Source organism: Tinamus guttatus, unplaced genomic scaffold (assembly GCF_059628265.1).
Source record: "Tinamus guttatus ecotype Peru unplaced genomic scaffold, ASM5962826v1 Tinamus_guttatus_pri_ptg000674l, whole genome shotgun sequence".
Classification (NCBI taxonomy): Eukaryota; Metazoa; Chordata; class Aves; order Tinamiformes; family Tinamidae; genus Tinamus; species Tinamus guttatus.
In genome coordinates, this window is record NW_028289208.1 from 382,947 (window position 1) to 402,097 (window position 19,151).

A 19,151-nucleotide genomic window follows, 5' to 3' on the forward strand; every position below is an offset into this window, starting at 1 on the left:
AGTCCAAGCCTGCGCGCGTGCCGCAGCGGGACGGCAGCCCCGCGTGCCTGAGTCCCTCCTGCTGCTCGCACACGAAGCCACAAGCACAGCGTAAGGCAAGAACTTCTGTAGGGAAGGGGAGAAGGGGAGAAGTGCTGGCAGATCGCCTGCAAAGGGAGCAGACAGACTAGGGCTGCACACAGCCTTCTCTGCACCTTCCGCTTCTGGACAACATTGAGTTTTCAGAGGAAAGATCAGCAAGGCTTTCAGAGTCACAGCTTTTTGGCTTTCACAAATCTGCTCATGGTTTAGTTTTTTGTTTGTTTGTGTGTGTGTGTGGTTAGCTACATTTTGTAATCACCCTACAATGGTTGTACCCTCCTGGGGAGGAAGAGGAAGTGTTAGTGCAAGAAGCTGCTCTGAGGATGTCCATGCCAACGTGTCATTACAGATCTGCCAAATACAGGTTAAGAGGGGACTGACAGAAACTGTAAGGCTGTCTCATGTGAACCTCATGTTGAAGCTCAGTACTGAAGAGGTTCTTTATTTTTTGTATTTAAAACTGACTCCTCAATTGCCCAAATGGCTCTATCTACACATTTTTTACTTGTTATGCTTTGTTTATGTGAAACAACAAATTCTCCTCCTGACTCAACATTTATTCTATACTTTAGTACTGTGAAGATCTGACTCCTGGCTACAACAAAAAGGTGCTCACTTCTACGACTGTGCTGTTTGTTAAGGTAAGTTTGAGAGTACCCAATGCAGCTATATTGATTTTAAAACTGTATTAAGAAAGCAGAGCACTGTTCTTGTGGTTCCAATGCTACAGGTGACCTCTATAGACAATATGAAACTCAGACTTCCTGTGCCTTTGGATCCCTTCCTCCTAAAGTATATGTGAAAATACAAGTTGCCAATGTCAACTTGTGTTTGAAGACCTCTAAGCAAGCAAGCAATCTCAGATAAATAGCTACGATGTGCAGCATGGTGCTGATTTTGCTTGAAGATCTGTAATGAAAGTGAACAGGGCAAATGTTGGTCATAAGGACCCTGTTGAGCACTCCTCTGGTGGGGACAGGTAAGGCAGAGGATAACTCGTCCCGCTGCTCGCCGTCACTCGGCGCAGCACAGCCTGGGCCCAAAGCACAGCGGGGCCAACGAGCTCACCGTAACGTCACATGCAGCTTAAAACCCACAAAACCCAAGAAACTTGTATGACCTATTGCACTGCTGCTCTGAGGAGGGACACCTGTCACAGACCAAAGACTGACTTTCAAGTTCTAGCTTATTACTAACTGGAAGCGTAATTCATATTCACTGTAAACACACCAGCCAGACTTGATGATAAAGAATCACTAGCCTAGGAACACATACCCCATTTTCTCTGCATTTCGGTGTCAACTTAGTCTGAAAAGAACACTTAAATAGCAAACACAATAACGTTGGTGTGGTAGTAACATTCCAAACTTTCCAAAATAACCATCTGAGCAGCAATTCAAGTTGAAAAGCAACTTGGCTAAACCTTGAGGCTAATAAACTGCTGATTAAATTAAGGGGTAAAAAACTAATAAATATTCAAAACACTTGATAATGCTTTGTTTGACAATGAGAACATTTAATGCAAGTCTCACTGGAAAACCTGTCAGGTTTTATACCTTAAATAGCGTTTTGCATTTAGAAACACCAAGTGATTCCATTTGCAGCCTTTGATTATTGTCTTCTGTCACTTTAATCATGCTGGTAAAATTACAAGATTTCTGTGAAGTCAAATCCGTTTACAATGCAGTTTTAATACAGCTTTGCAGCACATTCTTCTATGCATTTTTATTTAGTTACTCCCTACCTAGCAGTACTCTGCTTTGTTCTTGAGCCCTCATTAGCCTGGGGTTTGCTCTAAAGCTCTCTCGGGGAGGAACTAAATAAAATAGAGTTAACCCCATGCAAAAAGCTGGTGTGGAGCAGCGGGCCGGGTGCGGGCACAGGAGCGGGCGCTCCTGCAGCCCCGCCAGCAGCTCGCTGCGCAGACAGGTCGCTGGCATCCACCAACCTCCCTCCTCACCTCGGGGCTCCTAGGAATCCTGCTGGGTTCGTTCTGCAGCACCTCCGAAACGCGCTGCCAGCCGACGCCACCAAAATCTCGCTCTCATTCCCTCTTCTCACTGCTCCCCGCTTCGCCACACTGTCCAAAACGCTGCCGCTAACGGCATCTCTGGCATTTAAATCCATAATTCCACCCCTGCCTTTACTCGCTCCTCGCAGCCCACAGGAACGTCCCGGTGTTCCGCCGTGCTCCTGCCCGCGCGTTTCCTCCCCGCTCTCCGTACAGCCCCCGCTTCCGCGCGCGGTCGCCCGCCCGCCGCTGCGGAGAGGCCTGTCCTCAGAACAGCGCTCAGCCTGGAGCGGCCGCACGGCCCGTGGGAGCCACGGCAGCTCCCGCCGTGGGGTGAGCCCTTCCCTCGCAGCCGGTGCCACCCGTTAACGTTACCCGCGGGCTCTGTGCCGCCCGGGTCACTCGTGACGGCGCTCGCCGCCCCGGCAGAGACGGCTCCGAGCTGCTTGGCAGGACCGGCCGCACCAGGGCTGAACTGCCACAACCACCACAAACTCGGGATGACTCAGGGACCACTGGCCAAGCTACCTGGCCTGCCCAGCGCAACATGAACGTGAAATCGCCCCGTCAGGAGGGAACTTTTGTTCCCAGCAACGCTCCTTGTCTCCCAAGAGGATCCCCGTTATCCCTATAGCATATTCACCATGTTCCATATTCCTGGAGCTGCTGCTTTAGTTTGATCTTGCCGTCTACAGTTTGGGCACTTTTGACTTCTAATTTCCATACATAAGGATGACAGTGCTGCAAGTCTGGTAAGTGCAAAGCCAAAAAAGTAAGTCTAGGAGGAGAGCGATTCAGCGATCAGGATTTACAAAGGAACCTAGTGCCATTATGTCATAGAAAACGGGTATTATTCCTTAGAGTCTCCTCTGTACATTCCATTTTTCAAGAATATTCTGCTATTGATGAATTTTGTTAAGATCGCTGCTTGAAATGAAAATATCTGCATTGGTTATACCTAACAGAAATCCTCATGGCTCTGTTTCTGGGTGTTTTAATATCAACAAGAGAAAGATTTATACAGCTTAATTTCTCTGACCATCAAATTTAAAACATTTATTTGAGATTCTGAACATTAAACCCTGGTTAAGTGCTAGCTGCTAGTGTTGCTTCTTAATTGTTGTTATACCCTGATAAATAAGCTAAAAATGTGAGAAAATACAATTAGTTTAGAAAAACTGATTTATCCGTAAGCTTCATCATTTAACTTTTTATGGTATCCATGACAACCATTGGTCCATTTATTAAATAATAGCATCCCTAGTGTAACACACAAGTACTAAAAATCCTAACAATAAACAGCAGCACTTAGTTAAGTGTGTTTAGGTCAAGCACGCATACCAACCTGCACCAAAATAAATGACAGAATGGAGAGAAAGAGGAAAAAAAAATAGGACTGTAGACTGTGGCTTTCCTTACCTTAAAGTCATCTGGGAGCAGTAGTTTAGATGTCCTTAGGAAGCTTAATATATATCTGAAAATTTCACCGTCTCGATCAATGAAATAATGTTGTTTTAAACTGTCCAAGACAATAGGCTCTGTACCATTAAACAGACGACTTATTCTGAAAAAGAAAAGAAAAAGAAATGGGCAAAAGAGACAAAATCTCGTTACACCCTTAGGGCTCAAAAACCTCCAGCCAGTTTAGTTACATCAATTCCATGTGCATAAGCCAATTCTGTATCTTAATTTGGTGAGGAACACAAGCCCGTGCATCCTGGGAGGTGCTTTGACCCTGCAGATATGGACGTGCGTGTCGGCAGCGACGGCTCCTGAAGCCCAGATCCAGGGCTGCAAATGCGGCCCCCAACCCGACGGAAGGAGCGCCGGGGAAGCTGTCGCCTTGCGGCTGGCACAGTCATGCTGGTGTGACCGTCCTTGCCAGGTACGTTGCACACGCGGGCGCGTGCGAAGCCGATGGGAGCAGTGCCGGACGCCGGCATTGGCACCGGTGCCGTGTCTTTTTGATCCAACGCCATCCAAGCGCTTCCCTCCTGGAGAAGCTGCCCAGGGGTTGGGCAAAGGGCCCAAGGCTGGAGGCAGTAGCAGGATAGTGACCCAGGGACCATGGTAAGCAATGAGCAAGGAAAAGGAAGGGAGACGCATGAGGTCGGGAATGCAGCTGGTGCAACCAGGAGCAAAGTGCAGCACAAACCTCATCACATGGGGCTCCCTGTGTGCGCTGCGGGAAGCAGAGCGGCCACTGACCAGGCTGCATTGGTCCTCTCCTCCCTCCCGACCACCAGCTTGCTCCCGAGCGCTCTGTCTTCCCATGAGAAATAACCCAGCTGAATGTATGTTCTTGAAAGGAAAATCACAGGAGACGGACAGCAGCGACCTATTAAGTAATTGAGCCCGTCTCTGGCAGAGCCGCATTGTTCCCGGCGGCCGCATCTACTGTTTCAAAGCCGCGTTTCAAACAGCGCTGCCAAGGAGGATGCCGCTATGTCCCAGCGAGACCGTTCCCCAGGGCGCCGTTTCCCTGGCCTCGCCGCGTCGCTCCCCACGAGCGGGGCGCGCGCCGGCCTTGCGCCCACCGCAGAAGGGCCCTGGTGGCGGCAACGTCCTAGTTTAGCTGCAATTTTAGTTCATATGCCACATTTCTAAATTAATTTTGGAGATATTAAATGAGACTGGACTTTGCAAACCCCCACTGAATTCAGCTGAAAAGCCCTCTGCCGTCTTGTGCAAGCCCCACACGTTACTGCCTGCACCTTCCCTCACGTCTGCGTTAGCATTTGGCTGGTCTGATTTACTTATGAGAATAACCAAATGCTTCCCCAAACCCTAATTATAATACATTTACTGCTTTTTCTTCAATGTCTTTCAACTGTATCTGAAAAAAAAGCAATCCAGTTTACTCTGCAACATTTAATTTATATAATCCCAGGGTTCAGTGAGCTTCCAGTAATTCATTATTTTCCTTTTCATTATTATGCTAGGGCTATTTGCCTGAGACAGCTAAATATATTGCTTTTTATGGTGTTAAAATTTAGTCCAGGAACCAGACAGTTAATGTATTTCCCTAGACATGCACAAGAGCTCGTGTGCCGTTCTGAGTTGGACTGAAAGCAGAGGTAACACTGATACCACAACTTAATATTCCGCGCTGTGCATTTACTGAGTAAATTTGCCTGAGTACTGAAAGTTTTGAGAACTGATCTTACACCCAAACAAGCTGGGCTGTGGCTTAAACCTCCTCCCCTTCGCAGCCCTTCTTCTGTGAGGTTTGCGAAAGCGATGCAAGGCTGCGGCTCAGCTCCTCGGTGCTGTTGGTGCCAGCAGAGAAAGGATGCAGGATACAAAATGTTAATGGACTGTTCTTTAAAGTAGCAAAGCATTTTTTTGGTAATGAAAACAAAACATGAATTTTGAGGCCTTTGTGGAGTGCCCTGAGCTGTATTTCTTCACCAGCAAAATTACTGCTGGGGAAAGAAACTCGCAGAGTGTTGAAAGACTTAACTGCCACCCCAAAAACAGAGTGATGAATAGCTTAAGGATTTATTTGACGTTTTAGGGGGCTGCTATTTTCCAAGGACAAACTTCAGTGCAGTATGTTGTAACCCTACATGCACAAAGTCCTCCTGCTTCTCTTTCCTCACCAATATAACCTGTACCTGTACAAAGTCAGTTGGCAAATGCAACACCCTGAGAGCACACAGGGTACTCAAGTGTCAGGAGAAGGCAGCATCTACCGCAGACTGCACCACGGGCTAACTCAGCTGCAAGGCCAAGAACAGTGTGAAAACCCCACACCTGCTGCCAATATGCTCCACAGACAAGTCTCAGGTTGGACAGAATGAAACACCATGTATGGAAGGTGGGAAGCAAAATGTGTGCCGACTGTTCTTTAAGGAAATACTGTGGCATATATAAATATTAGTGATTTAGGGAAATTTAGGGAAACGAGTCTGCATGCTGTCTGGAAATTATGAAAACCTTTCATGTCTTGTACAGGAGTGGACTTGGCTGGGAGCAGACTGAGGCTTAACTGATGCCACAGGAGGTCACGTGCACTGAAGAGGTCCCATGGGCTGTAACATTTCGGTGTCCAGTGTCCCAAAGGGACTACAACTGGGACCCACAGTGTTTGTGCACGCTGGAGAGCAGACGAAGGCTGCCGAGGATAAGGGAATGGGAATGGTTCTGTGCTGTTCAGCCAGAAGAAGATAGCGACAAGACGTTGGGATGCTCGGCGTAGGCTGGGGCATCACTAGGAGAAACCCTTGCTTATGCCAGGCAGGTGTGACGCGTCCAGCTCGTACCCAGGTGGAAGCCTCAGGAACATGAGAGGCAGAAGGCAAAAAGAGCTAAGCTTAGATCCTACAGAGATGGTAAGTGTGAGCAATGAATGCTTCTGTGGTGCTCCTACCTGTTGCAAGAGACACTTCACTTTTTAATATATAAACACTTCCCAAGCTTTTGTCCAAGATTTAATTTCCAGGCAGAGCATACATGATAACGGGTTCAGTCAAAACAGCTAAAGGCCTCAGGATCCTGAGCTTGCGCTTCCACTGCCTCCACCTCCCGTTGCCAACATTTAGTGCGTTCCCACTGTGCTTCCGCTGCCCCCGCTAACTTTTAGAAGATAACCTGTTAATGGGAGGCTTCATGCCTTCAAAAACTCATTGAGCTCAGTCCTGGAAGCAGCGGAAGCTTCCGGAGCCCTTCTGCATCCTGCAGGATCACCACAGTGCCGGGCCGTGCAGCTGGGGTGCTGTGTGTCAGATGCGCGAGGCCTGCATCGTACCTCATAGCACCCGAGGTTTCTGTCTTCTGTTTGCAGACTACAGCTCAGGTATCTTCTGGACAGCCCCAAAAGATGGATAAACGCTCTATTTTTAAGCAGAAAGTGCAAATCCTTGCTTACTAAGGCGGTCCCAGGGGTGTCAGCAGAGCAGCCGCCTCTCCTGCCTGGCCCCGGCCTGGTGCCACATAAGCAAAACTCTGCACCACGACACTGCGCCAAAAGTATTAATTTAAGTAATTACATGATTAATATTTAACTGTTCAGTGATATTTTTGTCATTCATAATTCAGCTGTTTACACTTATTAAAAATTGATTCTGTAGACATTTTTCCTGCCCAATGTCAAATCAGCAGGGAATATGCACTTTAGAAATCTGTCAGGAAAATATGTCTTTTTTTTTTCCCTAGTCTCACCAGAGGTGCAGGAGAAAGCCCTGCCTCCGCTCCGCTCCGTCCTCGCGGCCCGTCAGTTGTAGAGGGGTGTCTGCTCTGGTGCGGAGCCAGGCAGGAGATGGCGGCGGGAGCAGAATGCGGAGAGCCCCAGGCACGAGCGTGGCCGGAGGCGCTGGGCAGGCCTCCTTCATGCTGCTGCACATCGCCTCGATGTTTGTGAAAGGTGGGTATGATTAATACTGCTACCTGCTTCTGCAGGGGAAAAAATGCTGCGACCTGGAGCAGAGGTGCCGAGGAGGCCAAAATGAGCCCGAGCCCAACACTGACGCTCAGGAAAAAGCGACTTCCAGGGAGGAAACACAGGGCACCTGGAGTAACGGTGCCCTTGGGGACAGGAGGGTGACACCAGGGCTGCGTCAGGCACCAGATTTGCTGCCTGCCACCACCAAACCCCAGCCCAGCCACTGCCGCATGGCACTGAGCACAAACGGTGCCGTGGGATTTTGACGGTAGTGCAAACGGTGCCGTGGGATTTTGACGGTAGCGCTTCCCACATTTCCATAAATTTTTATTTAAAAAACAGTGGCTTGTGGCAGCCTCAGACCAGGGTTTGTGCACGAGCTCCTGGCAGAGCAGAGGGTGATGGAGAAAACTGTTAGCGCTTCTGTGAGCCAGTTGTGTTGAAACAGCGCGAGCGCCCGCAAGCAGGCAGCCCTCACTGGAGAGGACACGGTTGTCCCCGCTAAGGGCTATCAGGTGTCCTCTGCTCCACGGCCTGACCTAAGTGTGAGACAGAGACACTCAAGCATGGCCCAGCTCAAGGTCACATCTGAGGGCAGTTGCTCTCTTCTCTGCCCCAGTTCAAACCTTCCCATATAGCAAGCCCAAAAGCCAATAAACAGAACTCTGCAGCATGGCTATACTGTACTTTTGCACCCTGACATGTGACCAAAGAGGGATGTTAAGCCTTTTTTTTTTCCAGTGATGGGAAAGAGCACTTAATGAGCACCACTGTCTCTGGCACCACGTGCCCTTCCCCACAGCAGCTTGGCTATTGCCACCACCACAACCAGGGACAGCACCAGACCCACCTGCCGGCTCGGGTGGCCATGGAGGAGGTGCTCACCCTGGGTGCTCTGTGCGTCTCCCATTTGCATTGTTTGTTTGCACATTCTTTTGTTTGCAGGCACCAGACAAAGGCCACGTCCCACTGGGGGTCCAGCCCACTACTCTGCAAGCCCGAGAGCCAAGGAGCTGCATGCCCGAGGCCGGCACCGTGCCAGGCCCACGCGCCACGCGCTGCCACACGCCGGGTGGCCGCAGTTGGCTATGAAACACGTCCATGAGACCCCAGTGGATTTTTAAAGCCCAAACATCTCCATCAGCACCTAACAACAAAAGAGCATCAAATAATACAGTCCCATCTCAGCAGAAGGAAGAACAGAGTAAGTTACAAGGTAATGGGTTTATCCACCTCTAATTCCTCTAGCCTTGTGTTCCTGCCGTTTAACTTTGATCCTGCAATGCCATAGGAGTTTTTTTGAACCATATGCTCGCTTTGCAGTGCTTTTGAAGGATATTACACTCATTAACTATTAAGCACCTGAAGGAACTGCAGGATCTATTACCTAGATTTAATACTTCACATTTTGCTGTTCAGGCTAGAATATCTATTTTTGCAATAGATCAGAGTTGGTATATCAACATGTATTTTTAAAAGTCAATAATCTAAAAAGAACACTATCATCCACCATGCAGAATCATTCTAACAAAGTTGCGGAAGGATTTTTTTAATACTATCACTAAAAACCCAAACTAGATGCGTAATAGATTTTGTAGTTATAACAAAGCTGAGGATGGTTATGTTTGCAGTTGTCTGTTACTATCAATTAAAGTCCACTGAAGCAACAGGTAATAACACTGTAATATGAAGCACCTATTATTTCTGAGTTACTACAAATAACTTGTGGTAAGGATATGAGCTCCTATAGGTCTTTCTCTTCACTCTGTTACTAATAGTCTATGTCTGTGCTTAAGTTATTTTGGAGGATCACTATCTGAGATATAATTTAATGGAAATACATAGAGAGAGACTTTGATGCATTTTTTTAAAAAAATATAGAGAGAATAATGCCTATTTATAAATTAGCAGTTAAGACAGAAGTTGGGACTGCTGATCCCAGATACAGAAGCCAGTGTCTTCTCTGGCAATCTCTTACCAAATCTCTCTGGTAAGCAAGAGTCACTGATGTGGCAAGAGCCACACTAATGTGGCTAAGCCTCCCCCTTGCCTCTTTAAAGAGGAGGAGGAGAAGGAGGGAGCAGTCACACAGCAGTGACTAGAGGAATCAGCAGTGATTGAGGAAATTTAGGCTCCAGTATAACCCCAATCCCTGCACATCATTCCAGATTGAAGGGAGGCCCAGCAGCACCAGTCACTCGCCCCACTCCTCTGGGCAGTGTATCTGCTCCCCGGGGCCAGCTCTGCCACCATCTCATGTAGGAGTAAGCAGTTCATGAGTAAAGCACCACTTAGTCATGAGTAATGGTGGCAGAATCCAGCCCTAAATCAGGCTAATGATTTTATTTTGCCTTATTAAACTAGCGTTTGTATATTTTAGTGTGTTATTTTAACAGCTATAAAAAGACTTCACTAAACAAACAGTTTCTAGTATGTTAATTGCTGCATTACGAATTCTTTCATTCCGTTCAGTGTATAACCACATTTATAAGCTGGATAAGTAGAGACACATACAGACAGCACAGCCCTCCCTCTGTACGCACATCATAACTCTGCCACATCTATTTAAGTCTTCAGTCATGAAATGCAATCGCTGTGCTTAACAAGAAAAAATACAACTTCCAAATGCAGGTAGGATTTGCATCTCTCCGTAAAAAGCACCCGACGCGCCACTGACATGGTTCCAGTAATCTTGTTAATCTTTTGTAATAGAGAAAGTGAAAAAACAGCCTTCCATTATGCTGTGATACTTAAATATGTAATTTGCATCTATTCGGTCTAGCTAAGCAAAGCACCTCACCAAAGCCTCTGAGATGTGTTGTAACATTGGTCATGCCCAGTCCAGGGAAATAAGGTAGTTTTTTCTCTGTGCTCCAAAACCCACCTCATGTGAGTCAGGCGGATCCATGGGGCTCAGCAGGGCACAGCTCCGGTGCGGAGCCCGGGCTGCAGCCACGCAGGCTGCCTGCACGGCACCTTGCAGGTGCAAAACCTGCCCTTACTGCCCGGAAATCCTTGTAAAACCTCCGTGGGATTCAGGCAGGAGCTGGCTGCGGGCCAGCTGTGGTGGTGCTGTGGAGGCCTCCTCCCAGTAAAACCAATGCACTGACCAGCTAAGGCACCCGTGAGCCAGCCAAGACCCACGCCAGGAGCTGCACAGGCCGCCCTCGCCTGCAATACTTCTCTCAGCAAACAGGATTGGAGCTATGCTGGCTGAGCCAGGCAAGTCCTTGGGCAGAGCTTCCCGGCTTGCTCTGCAGTGACCACCGCTGGGATACGGGCTGTGGATGCACCTGGCCTGTGGATGCAGCGCAGCCTAAGCATCGTAGTTCAGTTACTGCAGTTCAAGACAGGCCAGTTCTGCTCCCCTTAGTCCTAATGAGTGCTAACTGTTCAGTGTGAGTGCAAAGGGCAGAGCCTAGCCAACTTGCTTATTTTTAACAGAAGTAACCAAGTAGTATCACAATAAGGTATGAACCCTGAAAATACAGAACTTGTTACTTAGGTAACAAGTTCTACAGAGCTTAGGTAGGAGCTAAGTATTACTCCTTCAGTGACTATGTCACAGGAATTCATACAGTGTACGCATGGATCTGGGAATTTATCTCTTCATTTTAAATTGTAGACTTTTTTGTTAATGTAAACAAGCACATTTGCTTGATTTCCAGTACTAGCATTTTTTCTTTCCATTTTTTTTCCATTTCTTCAGGTGACTTTTAATTCATTCTAACTGAAGCTTTGTCTATATAGTTGGTGAAGACTGAAAATATTATACAAATGTATACTGTGGAAAGTATTATATTTTTATTATGTCATGTGGCTGCTGCTCTGATGTGAGCCTGTGAGAGTTCCTGGCCTTTTATATTTTGTCAGTAGAGAATTTACACTAACTTTTGGCTATGAAAATCTGCATGGGAATAAAAATTCTTTAATTTAAAAGAAATCCCCAAACTAGCATCGTAATGTTCTCTAGTTTCCCAAAGGTCCTAAACCTGCAAGAACTGCATTTCAGTTCAAACTCTGTGGGAGTTGCGGGCAGTCAACAGAATTATGTTGTTAATTTATGAGAAGATGAACAACTCAAATAAAGCATTCCTGCCTATACAAGCCTTTTCTTGCTATTCTTTTAAATATCCCTCCCCCACTAAATCATGGTACTCTGAGGGCCCTGATGAGAAAGGAGTTGCAGCAAATACCCTTCCTTATTCCTCCTGCTTACTTGCTCTACTTCTAAGTAGGAGCTAACTAAGTATTTTAACTAAGATTTTCAAATCTGACTAGATTTGGACATCAGTTCCATTAACATCAGCCTTGTACAACTGGGCTTCTGCGAGGCTAAAAAACATGCAGATACTAGTTTTATTTTAATATAAATGGGCTAAATTCTTGCTTATTGAAGTCAATGACGAAACACTCACTGAGACTCAGTGAAGCCAGGAAAAACCCCGACTGTCCCTCATTTACCTTTCCGGGTGCAAGCCTGGCCCTCTGCACCCTTTGCATGCGTGGGCGCTGCGAAACCAGCACGTTTCTCCCCATGGACACTCTGGCTTTCTGCCTAGAAGAAACTGTCCGCTCTCTGGTTGGGCAGGTGGTTGGTAGGCTGGACTTACGCTCTTCCTCTACCTGCTTTTCCTGCAGCCCATCCGTTTGTCCTCTGGTGGATAAGCTATGCCAAATTCGTGCAACCCCAACCTGTACCATCGCTGCAGCCCTACACCATGCACCTCAGGTGCAACTCAGGCAATAAGCTGCAGCTGCCCATAGCTGCTAATTCCCTACACACAAGTGATCTGGAAGGTTCACCTAGTTCTCTGTCTCCATATTTTTGTTATCACAGTTAAAATGATCACAGAATGACAGAATGGTTGAGTTTGGAAGGGACCTCTGATGACCGAATGACATTCCTATTTATTTTTGTATTTAAGCTGTACTGAACCGCTTTTTCCTAGATGTTCACTTAAAGCAACTGAACATGTCAAAGAGTTTTGTTAAAAAGTAACATTAAAGAGAAAACAACTAACAAAGTTCCGCATCAGGCAGGATTATTGACGTTATTACTCCCATAAAAAATTTGCTAGGGAGCCTGCGCAATCAGCAGATGAAAGACAAAACCAGAATGGTTTCCAGGAGATCTTCTGCTACTGTAGCAGGATGTGAGAGGGGAAACTCCATATGGGAATGCGGGAAGTGACACAATATCATGTCAGCGAGGAGCAGCCAGGGTCCATGGCCACATCCCTGGAAATGGGGGCAGACTGGACCTGTCACCAAGGAAGGGGAATAACCAGACACCTGCAGCATACCAGAGGCTCAGACTAGGCACTTTGGCTAGGCAAAACTTTAAAATAATAAGAAAACCATAAAAAGATGGATTCTGATGAGGTCCTATTGAAAAGCTGAACCTGTTTTTTTGGGGAGGTTTTCTTGGTTTTTGTTTTGTGACTGGGAGATATTCATTCTTAAATACAATACTATGGGCATGGGTTTGATTCCGCTCCCAGTGAAGTCAAGGCCAAAACATCCTTTGACTTAATTGAAAGCAGAAGCAGGCCCCAGCTTTAAGCCTCCGGTCTGCAAAGGGAATACAACGGGACATGAACAGAAGAGAAAATATAGCAGGAGCTGCTTACAAATCAATGCTCTTTTTATTTTTTTTCAGTAAGATTAGAAAGCTGTCAGAGGATTTTTTCTTCATTCAACAGCAGTTTAAGTGCTACTGGCCCAAAGTGGGCCCTTATTCACTACTGGACAACGCCACCAAGCCAGCGGCCCTGGTTTCTCCCCGCTGCAACCTACCGGAGCCCATGGAGTTCCACTGCCTGAACTGGCCTCTGACATTATATGCAAGTTTTGCAACTGTGGGATTTAGGCAACTGCTTCCCAAAAGATACAGCAAGCAAGAAGATACACCAACCGCCAAAGCTGCAGCCCTGGTGTCAATCATACCCCTACGTCCTGTAGGCATAACAGCTACAGAGCAGTATGACAGCAAAGATGTTAAAAGAGTTCCTGGTTTCCATTATCCTGCTTTGTCAAGAGAGAGATTTGCTGCTGCAAACACTTCTACTGTGTCTAAATGGGTTACCTGCAGCACCAGGCAGCATCTGCACTCCATTAGGACACAGACGTAATGGGAGCCTGCCCTTTGGACTGGGATTCCTTCATCATTTCAGCCTTACAGTGCAATTTTCAGTTTCCAGTGCTTGCCAACTCATGCCTTCTGAGTCTGACCAAGAGCAACGTTGCAAACAGTGCAAAACAGTGTCCCAGCAGCCGTGTGCAGGATTCCTTTCTTTTCAGGTATTGCTTTATGTTGTTCTCAGCAGATAAAAAAGCAGCAATTTTAGCCTTCGATTGCATGCCATACTACAATAGAGTGAAATCAATACACTACAATTTATTGCACGAATGCAATAGGGCAATGTGGTAAAATTAGGGTGACTAACAGCAACACAGAGCATAACCTGTGCTCGCTACAGCCTAGTAGGCTCCACTGCACGTTAGTCTATGTGAAATCTATCCCTTTTAGGCTTTCACATATGAATGTTTCGAATGCCTACATATTTCTTCTGTTTAAATATGCACTTTGTTCTTGAAGATTTTATTAACTGTTGCATAGATTCATTCTGATTTCAGTTCTACAGGTACAAATTTGGAGTAATACCTTCAAAACCAGCAGAGTCCTCTATGTGGAAAGTCCATCTGACCAGGAGATGTGCATACCTAGCGACAAGGACAGGGTTCCTTGTCTTCAAATGCCTTTTGATCTTTTCGCCTTTTGATTTGGGGGAACAAGTACTGCAGATATCCAAAAGAGGCATCTTACTATAATGTTCAAGTTCTAATAATTCCTGTCCACATGTGGTATCAGTATACATCCCTGGCATAGCTCCACAGAGGTTGAAGGGTTACAGTAGGGATTACTTTGGCCAGATCTATTAGGACAGTTTTCTAAAAAACTAAAAGACTAAAAGGCTTATTTTGCTTCCCCTTAAGACTACAGTAAAACTCCCATCTGGGAATTTCTGGGATGAGAGATCTGGGAGCAGGATGGCAGATTTGGCCCAAAGTACCAGTATCATCCAAACCACTTCCATTTACTTCAGAGAAAGTAGGCAAGGAATTAATATGGTCCAATGCATATTTAAATCTTAGATTTCATAAATGATCACAGGCATGTAGTCACAATATACACACAGAACAGCACCTATGACAACCACCAGTGGGATCATTAAAATGATTAAGATAGGCTTAGAGACAAATTAATTTCATGTTCCTTACAAAACAGATATTCCCTTGCCTCATAATCTATGAGTTCTATTTTATAAATTTTCTAAGTAGTTCTTGAAGTACCCTCCAAAGCAGACCATACTTACTAGCCGTTCTGAGTCCATATAAATCAGAATTTGACTTACACAGACAAACCGTAGTGATGTGTACTCAAAGACCAAATCTCAAGAAGCGACACTTTTCTGCTCACTGGCTGCAGTGGTTAGCTGTGACCTCAGGATACGATTTCCAGTGCAATGCTACCATAACCTCAGCTCTGTGTAACTCCTCTCCATGAGCTGTGCCAGATGCACAGCATATAAAGATGAAATCAATACAGGAGATTCCCCTTTGTTTTCAGCGTAAAGCTGCTATAACTGTGAAAGTGAGCACAGACATGATACTTAACACTGTGCTCCTCAGCATGATGGCCATGATCAACATGTCTCTACTAGCAGCACATAAAAGGAGGAGACAGGTTGCTTCTGTAGCATCCTATGGGAGAGGTTTCTCAAAATACGCAGCTACTGCTGATGCTTTTCATTTTTCATGCTAGCACCCTGGAAATGACTGCTGAAAAATACTTAAACTATGCTGCTGGCACCAATGTGTCGTGTCAGGTGAGAGGTAGGTGAGTGGTAATCTAAACAAGCAATGAAGAAAATGACTTGACCAAGTAACAGGAATTTAACCTGAGAAAATGCTATAAGTACAGTGCCCTAAACCAAAAATAAAATGTTGAATTTTGACCTCGTTAACTGCTAGGCTCTCCTTGTGAGCTCTAGCAAACTAGTTCTTGGCCCACTGTAAACAGGACGGATAGGAATCACTAATGTGTTAAATGTTATGGTCAGGTTGTCATTGCAAAAGAAAATGGAAGAGCACAACAAGAGAACAACAAGAGCCCCATCCCCGAGACGCAGCACCAGAAGAACCGGAGCCACGGCTGAGCATCCATCTCCAGAGCTGCCCTTGGAGACGTAAGTGACGTCTCCACGGACCGGGCCAGGCCGTGGGAATGGCACGGGCCCTCACAGGGAGAGGGCCACCCAGCTGCTCTGCCTTTGCACTAGACAAGCTGAATAAGCTAATATCAAACCAGCAATGCGCAGATTTCTCAAATTCAGTTTGTTGGGCAGTCTGTGCCAGGCTTAGCAATACAGCCGTAATTCTATTTCTGCAAGTTACATGACTGATCTGCTATCTGTTCCTCTCCATTATGAGCTTGGTCTGCTCCTCCCTAAATGCTGTAATGCCCATTTATGCCTAGAACACTGTACTACCCAGGCTGTAAATATATACAGAGAAATAATAATTTCAGAAAAAATGCTTATCAGAGCCTAGCTATGCAACATTTTCATGTACATTTCATCAAGTATTCCAAGTAAACATACAAATAATTCATTCGTTGACAGGCCCCAATCTCAGCACCCAATTAAAATGAGATGTGTTCTCCCCAGGGGTAAACTCAGCTTCCCTCCCGGAGCCTGCGGGCAGTCCCAGGGCAGCAGCTGAGCTGGGCAAGGCAGCGAAGGAGTAAACACCTTTATCAGAGCAGACAGCTCTGCTCTGTTGGGGCTCCCCACGTGCCCACTGGTACGAGCTCCAGGAGAGCTGGACACAGACAGGTCCGAAGTATCTATTTCCAAATAAATTCCCTTCCTTCCATTTCCTGCTGGCTGGAGTGAAGGGTCAGGGTTATAGACCTTAATCCACCTTTACCACCAAAGCTGCCACTGCAGCTGGGGACTAACATCCATGGACTTGCCCTAGTTTCCTCAAGACCCTGAATTCAGGATTTCTTCCCTTCAGTAGCAATAAGGTATCTTTAGTTGTTATTGCCACCTCTAATGACATCCTTGTTACATCCTTGTTTTTTTCAGAGGCCAAACTGTGTGCCCATCACCTGGGACAGGTCATGTCATGGTGCTCCCAGCGCTTGGACCACAGCAGCTCCGGTGAGTCCGAGGCCAAGGGGCAATGGATACTCCCCTCCACGCTCCGCACGCGGCCGCGGGAGCTGCTCCGAGGCGTCCCAGCAGCGATGCTGTTTGTCCTTAAAGGCCGACGCTTGCCGGCTTTTCGGTGTGACGTCAAAGTGCGACCATTTACAAAACAGAAATAGTTCGTTTTACAAATGGGCAAAAAAAGGACTTAATCTAAATGATTGTATTCAGCAGCTCAGGAATGAGAGTCCTGTTGCTTGTTCCAACTCTCTCTCACGTAACGTTCACAGGCTCGAATGCACACCAGGGGAAGGGGAAGATGAGACGGGGAAAGGCCCTTATTAGGCTTTTTTTCTATAAGTATTCTGCTGGTCAGAATTCCCCTGAAAACCAAAGTGGAATATGCTCAGTCAAAAACCAAGTAAGAAAAGTTCACAGGATTTGTCTCTAAATTGCATGTGAATGAAAGGAAACAGAAAATAATTTTCATATCCATGAAAATTCACATGTTAATTTATAAAAGACTTTGCATGTGACCAGAACCTCTGCTTTTCTGCTCCTGTAGTTGCTCTCATCTGTAGCAGACACTTGATGCTCTTGAAGAGCAGCAGAGCCGGGGCGCTCGCCCGCCTCCGCCGACTGCCGTCCCGCGGGTGCGGAGCCGTGCTCCGCGCTCACAGCCTGCATCTCCGAGCATGCGTAACGTGCAGGAGAAGCTCTCGCTCCTACCTCTTCAGGTGTTTTGCTTTAAAGTCTGTTCATTTTAAGTTTACTGTAGCCATTAAAATTAATGAGCTTTGTGCTGCAGCTCCCATGCAGGCACGTTTTGGAGAACTTTGCCTGAATACGGGCTGCTGGCTCAGACACAGAAACTGCCTGTTGGATAATACACAGCCGTTTGTACGCCTGCAGAGCCTGAGCCCTATTTCCCCCGGGCCCCGCAGCAGAGCATTAGCTTATGGAAAGTGAAACGTGAATGGTAGGCAGGCTTGCCCAAGTCTTTTAGTGCAGTTAAAATTGAGTCCTTCAGCAGGCCTGCCCAGGACAGGGAGTTAAGAGGGACAAGGTACCATGCACGTGGCAGGTGGGTGAGCACAGGGAGGTTGACACAGCAGCGAAATACCTACGTTAGTGTTTGCAGCAACGATGCTGCACGGGCTCAGGGGAAGGCTGCACGGAGGCTGTGCCACCAAGGAGAGCTGGACACAGTTTTGCTCCAGACTAGAACTGTGCCCTCAAATGTTCCGCATTTTAGGAGCCACAAACCATCTCAGGCTATCAACAAACTCCTGCTCCACGTAACCTCCTGCCCAAAGTGCAGGCCTTGTTTAAGGCCTGATGCACACTCCAACTGCCAGTATGCAGTAAGCAACAACATTTGCTATTTGATCATTTTTTTCTCCTAGCAACATCACAAAAAAAAAAAAAAAAAAGAGGTTTGATGGGAAATCAGCAAAAAGTTATGGTAACAGTGACACTGGTTTGATTCTACATGAGCAAGAAATGTGAGATGTCCTCAAGGGCGAGAAGTCTGTAAAATTATATACCTTTAACACACCTGAATTAAGAATTTCCCTGCTCCCATCCAACAAATACAGTACAGAATCCAGTACGTCCTTAGTGCAAAGGATGACTTGGAAAAATCTGTCTTCATGTATCTCAGTACTATGCACTTGAGCTTACACAGTTGCTTTAACTGGCTCTACAGTGTCAGCGGGCACGTGCCGTCGGGCTCTGGGTGTCTTAGTGACAGCAGAGGGTCCTGAGATGTGGGGGAGAGCACTCTGCTCCAGCCTGGCCTGGCGTGTCCACAGAAACGGGGGCGAGCAGAGAAGCACAAGTGGTAATGCTGTGTGCTGCCAACCAGAGAGGTCGAGGTGTGGGAGGAAAATGTAGGAGAATTAAAAAACGGGGATATCCACAGAGCAGCTACAATCACAAGGACTGGTAGAAAGCTAGTTAAGTGTGGGTTTATACAAGAAAGGCAGCTTGCATATGAAGGATAGATTCAGGGGGATTCAGGGGAGAAGACACATGCTGTAGGAGACTCCTCCATGAATGCAAAAATTGTCATGGGCTCAGAGGAATCTGGGGCAGGGATACGCCTAGAAAACTTTATTGCATCTTGTAACACCTAACACCAAATCATTAGTTTTTGAAATAGTTTAAAAGCCTGTGTTGATTTTTTTTACAGCACAAGAGTCTCCAGAGAAGAACGTGATATAGCCAAGGTGTCCTGAGAGCTGAGGTGGGGACATCCATCAAGTTGGCACTGGCCCTGGAAGCCTCAGGCAGCACGGCTAAAAAGTTTCATTTTCATAAAGAGGTGAGAAAACTGCCAGAAATACTAGAGAAAGGGGGGTGCTGTAGCTTACCAAGGAGGAAGAAAGGCTGAGAGCAGCCCAGCCTAGTCCGACAGGTCCCCAAAACCAACTGGTACTGGGGAAGCTCCACGAGG

At 46.7% G+C, this 19,151-nt stretch overlaps 1 protein-coding gene across 2 annotated transcripts in view; it reads right to left on the reverse strand.

The window, feature by feature from the left end:
* The window catches only part of KCTD15 (potassium channel tetramerization domain containing 15), a 186,822-nt gene that overhangs the window by 9,929 nt on the left and 157,742 nt on the right, over nucleotides 1–19,151 (reverse strand). For both annotated transcript variants that reach the window (XM_010213503.2, XM_088536530.1), the window contains one exon: nucleotides 3,512–3,656. In XM_010213503.2, coding sequence (XP_010211805.1) covers nucleotides 3,512–3,656 — 145 coding nt within the window. The remainder of the gene's footprint in view (nucleotides 1–3,511; nucleotides 3,657–19,151) is intronic.